The sequence below is a fragment of the Etheostoma cragini genome, chromosome 16, assembly GCF_013103735.1.
Source record: "Etheostoma cragini isolate CJK2018 chromosome 16, CSU_Ecrag_1.0, whole genome shotgun sequence".
NCBI lineage: Eukaryota > Metazoa > Chordata > Actinopteri > Perciformes > Percidae > Etheostoma > Etheostoma cragini.
In genome coordinates, this window is record NC_048422.1 from 4,146,240 (window position 1) to 4,155,751 (window position 9,512).

The 9,512-nt window shown below is 40.6% G+C and overlaps 1 protein-coding gene across 7 annotated transcripts in view; it reads left to right on the top strand.

Annotated features, from left to right (window-relative positions):
- sh3glb2b (SH3-domain GRB2-like endophilin B2b) overlaps window positions 1-7,661 on the top strand; it is a 34,871-nt gene extending 27,210 nt beyond the window's left edge. For all 7 annotated transcript variants that reach the window (XM_034895725.1, XM_034895726.1, XM_034895729.1 and 4 more), the window contains 3 exons: window positions 851-951; window positions 6,123-6,369; window positions 6,946-7,661. In XM_034895725.1, the coding sequence (XP_034751616.1) occupies window positions 851-951; window positions 6,123-6,369; window positions 6,946-7,053 (456 nt within the window). In that variant the 3' untranslated portion in view covers window positions 7,054-7,661. The remainder of the gene's footprint in view (window positions 1-850; window positions 952-6,122; window positions 6,370-6,945) is intronic.
- Window positions 7,662-9,512: the final 1,851 nt, after the last annotated feature.

Below are 9,512 nucleotides of genomic sequence, written 5' to 3' on the forward strand. Positions count from 1 at the left end.
GTGCTGCATTCACTGTCATCAAACTGATCTTATGTTAATGAAAAGTCCAAATGGTTCCACTATACTTGAGTTAGATGTTATTATTTATAACACTGTTATAAAGCACTTGACAATAAAATCAGACTTTATGACAAGTCCAAATAGTTTTACTTTACTTGTGGTCAAGGAAAATGTTTATGAAACAGTTATAATGGTCTGATGACCGCCAATTTAATTTATTTTTTATTTATACTGTTTACTGAGTTCTTGTGGGGAAATTACAATTTACACTCTGTTTGTAAGTAATCCCTACACACAGGCCTGAAATACACACACACATGCTTAGGACCTATTCACCCACAAATGGGGAGATGTCAGAGTGGGGGGGCTGGCAGTGCTGGACCAGATTGGCTGTGGGGCCGCGGGAATAGTACAACCATAATGAATGCAACCTAACGATATGGGCTACAAGGTGCCTGTCTATTAACAAGCCAAATTAATTATAATAGGCTATTTAACTTTGTTGCACACTCAGTTGCACACTCAATTAACTATAAAAAAATGTTTGTACTCCCTCACCATGAAATCACGTTTTTACAAAGAAAGTGTAGTTAAAGTAATTTTTTTAATGCAAAAATGGAGATTACCTGCTCTTTTCCGTTTTATATTGTATAAAACTGAATGTATATTAGGGTTTTGGTCCGACAAAAGACATTTAAAGAAATCACTTTGGACTTTTCTTTTCTGACATTTTATGCAACAATTAATTGATTAATCAATAATGAAAATAATTGTTCATATATGTATGTGTCCTTGATTTCTGCTGGGGATTCCACTCATACTGATGAGAATCTTTTCCTTTCTCCCTCAGCTCAACCACCTGCGTTGTTTGCAGGATTTTGCAGAGGCTCAGGCCACTTACTACGCCCAGTGTCATCACTACATGCAGGACCTTCAGAGAGAGCTCCACAAGTGAGGATTCACTGGTAGCTGCATCTGTAACATGTGTATGCCAGATGGTGATTAGAGCAGTATACTATATTTGTAGCTCAGTCACTAAGGTCAAAAGGTAATAGATTTTTTTCACACACTTCTCTTGTAGTGTTCAGTTTATGGGAAGAGCTTAGAGACACAGACTAACCGCAGACCAGCTTGTGGGGCTTTGGCACACACTTCCACTTCCTGACTTGGTTGAAAATATGAACTCTGCTTACGTGGTTTAATGATCACACAAATGCAGTTTAAATATCTGAGCCAAAACATGTGCGTCCTTGTTGTGTCAGACAACCCACCAGACTGCTTAAGGGGAAAAAACAAGGGCCCTATTTCCCCACAGCTGTAATCCAAGAAGATCACCCGTCATACACTTCATTTTTGGTTTCCAAACAGCAGACAATACAGATGTTCTTATGTATCATTGCAGTTTGACCACTGCTGGGATTAACCGTGGCACTTACTGGGATGTAACACACCAGCTTTATGTCACATTGCAGCTCAATGTGAGAGTCTTTGCTGTGTTTTGCTGTCATTTACTGCCACTCTGCTTTCGTTCCTCTCCGTTGATGAATTCCACAGACAGTTTAGAAAGCTCTATCGTCAGTAAAGTCAGTAAGTTTGCAGACAATACCGAGACCAGACGCACAGCGGTCTTAGCAGCTGAGCAGAGAGGGTGACTCTGCAGTCTGCTGAGGCAAGTTAACTCAGCGGACTGCAGAGTCACCTTGATGCTCTCTCTTATATAACCAACATAAGCTGCTCTGTTCGGGCTACAAAACGTACATGCAGGCTGAAATTCAACCGTGCTGTTTTGTTGGGACTAAGCTATAAGCAAAAGGAAGTTCCGCTAGCTGCTAGGCTAATTTGCAATGGTAAACACTGCAGCGTTTACGTTAATGTGTCCACGTCCACCGGTCTATCCTTATGTACAAAGCTGAAGTAACGAGCAACTTTTTTTTTCACTCCATAAACTCTTGAATTTAGGGTGGAAGACAGTTGATGAGGATAACTACACAATGATATTGCTTTCATTATATTTCATATCCCACAATATCTGTTCTCCTGTAACTTCCTGAGCAAAAACAAAAGAAGGAAGAAATGAGGTGATGGCGGTGATGATGTCATCGCCGCGGTTGTGTCATGTGACTGCACTATTGCAGCAATGTGGTAACCGTCCCAGCCCTACAGGCAAGATGCCCAGTTGTTAATGTGTGCATTTACCCACATTCTTTAAATATTCACATGTGTACACAGAAATGGCTTTTTACTTCAGTCAGTATGTGTTTACATAACTTGCCTAAGGCAAGGCAGGCAAGGCACTTTTATTTGTATAGCACATTTCAATAAAAACAGATAAAACACGTGAATTAAAAATAAGAACATGAAGACACATAAAACACAGGAATAAAAGTTACAGTGCAGTATAAGAAATTAAACATTAAAGAAAAGAACAGTAATTTAAAGAAAGGCAACATCAAAAAGAAAGGTCTTCAGCCTTGATTTAAAAGAACTGAGAGTAGCGGCGGACCTGCAGGTTTCTGGGAGTTTATTCCAGATATGAGGAGCATAGAAATGGAACGCTGCTTCCCCCTGTTTAGTTCTGACTCTGGGGACAGAAAGCAGACCTGTCCCAGATGACCTGAGAGGTCTGGGGGGGTCAAAGTGTAGTAGCAGATCAGATATGTATTTTGGCCCTAAACCATTGAGTGATTTATAAACTAGCAAAACTACTTTGAAATCAGCCTAAAAGAGAATTTAAAAAAAAAAATTGACATTTTTAATATAAGTTTAAATTTTACATGTGATAAAACATATTTCCACATTTAAATGGGTGAACTAAGGGTTTATTTCAACAAAACCAGTGGATTGTTCTTCTAGACGAGGGCCACTTGTGGAATAACGGCAGAACAGGGACAGGAAGTAGTTCTTTTGGAGAATATGGTCAACTAGTGTGTGTTGAGACCGAGCTAGCATGCTAGCGCTAGCATGTGCTACGGTTAGTCACCGGATGGCCAAGGGGGTAAGCCTCTCCTCTCTAAGCGTAGCTCACATGGCGCCATTTTAGTGCTATGAATACATCACCTGTAGTTAGCATCCCATTGACTGCCATCCATTTTGCGTCACTTTGACAGCGAATAACTTTACATCTGAAGCGTTTAAACACTCTACTTGTCTTCTAAAGAAACACAACAATGTATAAAAGGCTTCATTACCTTGTATCTCACGTTATGTCTAAGTAGCAGACGTTTTAAAAAAAATAGGCTAACGATTATGTCATAACCACGTGACTTGCTGTCGCATAGTCGACAAATCACCATATTGTCAGGAGAAGCATGCTAACAGTTTGGGCTTCCATTAGTTGTTAACGTTTAGGGTATCTCACTCAAAACAGCATGGATAGTTTTTTGCCAAGTTTGTATGTGTGCGGAAGCACCAGAGACACAAAATAACACCCCAAATCCCCAAAGAAGTGATTTTCTTTTCATAATATGGGCACTTTAAATGGACTCTGGTGGGACAACGATTACGGGGATGTTTCAAGGTATAAAGCTAAAATAATCTTACTCTTTGACAAAAAGGTGATCATCTGTAGGCATCCTTTCCATAATGTTGTCAGACACAGAATAATAATGTGATCATGTCAGTGGTAGGACAAACACTTTTGTAAATTAAAGGTACAGAATTGCCCATTAACATAACTTTGGAGATTGTTTTGTCGCTGTCGACTGCAGCGATCTTGCTTAGAAAAATAGGGTCCGGGTTGAAAAAATTAGAGTCCTGTAATTGCATTGACAGGGACATGTCTTCGTCTTTGTCAGTGTTTCTCCATAGTTACATCTTAATGAGACTTATCATAATGACATTACCATTATAAAAACGAAATAGCAAATCACATTATCAATGATTAAGATAAATATGATCAAAACCATTAAAATAATAGAACAGTAGACCTACATTCCTTTGGATACCTTGATTTAATGGCTTCATTAATTGTACTATCCACTCCTCCAAGCCCCTGAATGTGTACAATCATCTGAGTGTAACTGTAATAGTGTGTTCATTGATTGTACTTATTTGTTCTTTATGTGGAAATTGAATAAAACAAAGAAAGAACATGAGCCTGACTGAGCCATCTATTTGCGTGAGCTATTAATCATGTGTGCCCCAGTGTGTTCTGATAAACCTCCACCAGTTAAGCACTGGGAAACTATTCTCTATTCTGGATCTGGCTCCCCCTGAGCTGTCACAAAAGTGGGGGCTCTTCTTCCTTGGCTCCACTTAAAAAACAGCAACCATAATATCAAACAACAATATAAAGATATGGAAAATGTGAAGGGGCTCTACAAATGATAAGGTAGACAATAGGGACAATTTCACGGCAACAAAAACAAATGTTAACCGAAACTCTACACCTGACTGTCCCTGGTCTCCCTGTTCCTTACCTGAGACTCTACACCTGACTGTCCCTGGTCTCCCTTTTCCTTAGCTGAGACTCTACACCTGACTGTCCTTGGCCCCCCTGTTCTTTACCTGAGACTCTACACCTTACTGTCCCTGGTCTCCCTGTTCCTTACCTGAGACTCTACACCTGACTGTCCCTGGTCTCCCTTTTCCTCAGCTGAGACTCTACACCTGACTGTCCTTGGCCCCCCTGTTCTTTACCTGAGACTCTACACCTTACTGTCCCTGGTCTCCCTGTTCCTTACCTGAGACTCTACACCTGATTGTCCCTGGTCCCCCTGTTTCTTACCTGAGACTCTACACCTGACTGTCCCTGGTCTTCCTTTCTGTTTCCTTTGCCTGTGACATAATGACATTAGTATTTCCATAAGCACCCATTCTTATAAAGATCTTGCCAAGTAGTCTTGATATGAGGACTCATAGTACATGGCGTTTTGCTGTAATGAAAAAGGATCTTATGTCTCTTTTTCTTTACTCTGTCATTTTATGTGGGCAACAACAAGCCAAATCATTAACGTCAGGTGTCTAAATATGAGTTAGGTTCATAGGTTTGCCATACGGCCATATTAGGCTATAATTATAAAATGATCTTGCGTCCTTCACATAAATATTACATATTAAATATTACCTACTGATCCGCCACTTGACATGCCAAACACAACTGTAGATCTTGAATATTAACCCTAATATCAGTTCACACTAATAATGTTAGGCTTATCACTGTGTTAACTTTAGTTGTAGTGGGGGCTTTTCTATCCAACAAGCTGTTAAACAAGCTAGGTAACGTAACAGTATATTACACTAAAATAGCAAACTTTTTTGTCATGACTAAGTTATTAATTGCTCATCATCATTTCTACTTGAGAAATGAACCACTTAGTAGCGTTTTGCATTCAGGCCAAAACTTCAATCTTGTTCTCATCTGACCGGAGCGCCTTCCTCCCCATGTTAGCCGTGTCCTTGTGGCAAACTGCAAACGCGACTTCTTATGGCTTTGTGTCAACAATGGCTTTCTTCTTGCCACTCTTCCTTAAAGGCCCGATTTGTGAAGTGCATAGCTAATAGTTGTCCTGTGGACATATTCTCCCACCTGAGCTGCGGATGTGTGCAGCTCCTCCAGAGATACCATGGGCCTCTTGGATGGAGTTGTGCCATACTCTCTCCATTTTCGGATGATGGATTGAACAGTGCCCCATGAGATTTTTATAACCTAACCTTGTTTTAAACTTCTCCACAACTTTATCCCTGACCTGTCCGGTATGTAACTTCTATACTTTGTTGGCGCAAGCAGATACATATATAATAGGCTGTATGTGCAATGGTGTCCAACAGTGGGGGGGAGGGATATTTTAATCGGAAGTTAATGCAATTTTAACATATAAAATGGCTTACATACAGTTAAACTACCCTAATTTTAAATCAAACAATTAACCTTTTTTAACATTTTTAGAAACACACTGCAAGCACTCTCCAGTCTGATGGTGGTTGGGAAATGGTTATATCCAAAGCACACAGATTCTTTGAGGTCAGGATGTGGTCTGAAAAGACAAAAATAATCTTTTACCGTGTTTGTTGACCTTGAACACTGTTTAGACACACTTTTGGATGGAACCACTGCCTCAGTTTCAGTGGAAATCCACTTTCAACAACTCAACTCCTTAATTAGTTTTCCAATGTTCCCGCAGATGTGCTAATTCCGTGAGCACACCCCACCCTACTGCCGCTGTCTGCCCCGACCCAGACCACCTCCCCTCTGCTTTCCTGTCTGGTCCATCATCTCCTGGAGACTCAGTCTCCTCTTCGTCTAACCACAGGCCCAGCACACTGGCTATGGAGCAGACACAGCTCCCTGTCACCGGATCCAGAAAGGCCAAGGTCCTGTATGACTATGACGCCCATGATGCCAGCGAGCTTTCACTTTTGGCTGATGAGGTAGGGTATTCTGAGTCCCCGCACACACTAACAACGCTGTTAGCCTAACCTATGTTCATCTCCTATGTCTGATTGGGTTTTTTAATAACTGTGTAATTTTTCCCTCAGTCTATGTGAATGAACCAGCAACTCAATGGAGCAAAAGTTCTGTTACTGGGGAAATATCCCCATTTGTTCTATGAGCTCCACTAAAAAAAGGTTTTAAGATTAGTACTGTACCTAATGTACATCATTAAAAAGCAACCTCAAACAATACGTGCCACTTTTAGATGGCAGCAGTGAAAATAAGTCGTCCTCAACATTTTTTGTGTTCTGGTTTTAGAATGATAGAGACAATTGGAGAACAATTGGATACAAAACAGGATGTAGGCTCCACAGGATGCTTCTTTTCCTCTTTCAAATGATGTAGGCAAAGCAAGTCTGGACACAGAGATGACGCAACTGTCACCACATGATGTGCAATGGATCACTTTCTGTTTGCCTTTCCCTTAGAAATGTCAGTATTTGATTATTTTGAGTATAGTTTGAGTATTGTTTTATCTTAAAATGTCCACCTTTGTTGTTTTGTTTCTCCAGCTCATTACTGTATACACCGTACCAGGAATGGACCCTGATTGGTTGATTGGAGAACAAGGGAACCAAAAGGGCAAAGTCCCGGTCACGTACCTTGAACTGCTGAGCTAATGGAATAAACAACAGGAGACCCACACACATGCACGCACGCACGCCCAAACGCATGCACACACACACACACACACACACACACACACACACACAAACACAAACACCCTTTTTTCTTTTAGTTAAGGTATTTTTTATCCGTGGCTATCTCAAACATTTTTGCAAACCTGTCTGTTGGGAATGTTTCGATAAATACAGATGACTGGGAGGAGATTGCAACCAACGCATTATAGACTTCCCCTTATTCCAGTAAAGTGTGGGTGAGTTTAATGAAACCAAATTCAAAGGTTCCCTTCCTTTTGTAACTGTGCAGTTCGGGTGTTTTTGTGTAAAAACTAAAACTCAAGTCTTCTGAGTCTTACATGTGTTTTTACAACAAAGCATTCATGTGGCGTTACAAGCGAATACAAGAGTTATTACAACCATCATTCTTATATTGGTTATGATAATGTTGTACTCACCAGAGTAACTGCTGAGAATTGAGGACACGTGCTTTACATTTTGTTGCTGCAGGGCCAAAACCTTCAATGTCCCAAACTGTTGCTTTTCAGGAAATGGGAAAAAGGCAAATTTGAAAAACTTTTATTGAGCTATTTACCTTTGACAAAGTCCTATACCATAATGTGTCTGTGGTGTAGCCAGACCTTGAGCGTGATTTAAGCTTCTGCGTTAAATCCATGCCGTTGCTATGTATGTAGGTACGTGGAGACACGGATCCTACGCGAGACTCTACGCTACGCATTGGATGAAGATTCCTCATCTGATGAAAATGACGGGTCTCTCCCTGATCCAATTCTCCATCCAAATCTAAGTTGCTCCATCTTCTGATGTGCAGCCACCTTGTCAAAAGACATGTAAACAGATTGCGTTGCTAGGCCACGCAGCCGGAGTCTGAGCACAGCGGCATTAAATAAGGGGGTTGAAGTCATCGACACCGGGTACTTATGACGTAAGAGGTTGGCTGGAGTGCTCGCTCTCTGTATCAAATATCGCCACAGATGGGATTACATTGGTAGTATAGTTGAAAGCCTCTTGCGATAAAGACTCAATGGAGACCTTATAATAGTACTTGTGTTTGTACGTTTTGTGGACAATGTTAAACCGAGGGGGTAGAAAATACAGCTGAGGGGGTAAAGCCTCCTTTTTCCCCTCCTGATGCCGGATGCGGTGGGAAGCTTGCGCAAAACCAGTAATCGCACTATGAGAGGTTATGATTGCATTGATGCCCCCCATAAAGGCTGTGACTAATTCAGACATGTAGACATTTAGTAATGCTGTCATGTTTCCAGGTCCCAGCAGTTAAAATGGCGAGTACAATTACCAGAATAATTAACCAGATTTGCATGATAATGTAGGGCTAGCGGTGATATCTGCAACTGCCTCTACTCTCCAGTCCACAATCTCCAGCAGTTACGCCAAAGCTGAGTTTTCTATTTCATCAGTGATTCTCGAAAAGCAGAACTACAAATACATTCATCATCCGCTGAAAAGGGCTTTCAACTGAAATGGAATCCAAATTCTGGACTTTAATGTAGTGAACTGTAAACCTCTTAGAATGGAAAAGGAAATGGGAAGCTTGGATGTTTGTGTTTACATTTTTGGATGCAAAACTTGAATCATAATCTCACCATTTTACCAGTGTAATGACTACAGTGTACAGTGGTTATGCTTTGTCATCATAAAGAACTTGAGACATAGTACGGTGCTATAGATGGTTGGTTCATAGTTAAATCTTAATTTCTAAAATGTTTGTGGAGGAACATAATAGAAATATTCTTCATGTATTTTTAGTTGCGCTACAGTACATCTCCATTAATCATCAAATCAAACCACAAACTGTAGATCACAGAGGCTACAAAAATAAACGGACTTCCCCTTTATTTATTAAATATGCAGTACAGCTGGAGGCCTTAAGCCTCGCCCTTCGACACTTTGTGTAACTTCCTTGCAATAAATGTGACAATAAATGTGGTAAAGGAGTTTTTGATAATACAAAGAATTATAGTACAAAGTGTGTGTAACTTTGTGGGAATCACTTATTCTTTACCCAACAGCTACGGGAGATCATTACTGTGTGGAAGTTCTCCAGATGTGTCCTGTCTGCTTAATGAAATAATCTCTGTGAATATGTATTCGGCTACATTTTAACTACTCAACTCAAATACCTTGAAGTCAGACTAACTAGGTCATGAGGCCATAAGGGCTAGTTAAAGTTTGAGCAACCACCAGCTGCCGAAAAGAATTTCAAACTGTCGCCCCAAAAGTAGACCTGCTCAACATGCAGTGTTGGCCAGTAACTCAATACTCAGTAACATATTACTGTAACTGTATTACCCTCCACGGTACCGAGTATTGTAAGGGATTACAATTTCCAAAATGGTGATTATATGACAGTTACTAATCCATGTAATGCTGTGTTACGGCGTGACCCCAATGTGATCTGTTCTTTGTCCCAGGTAGGC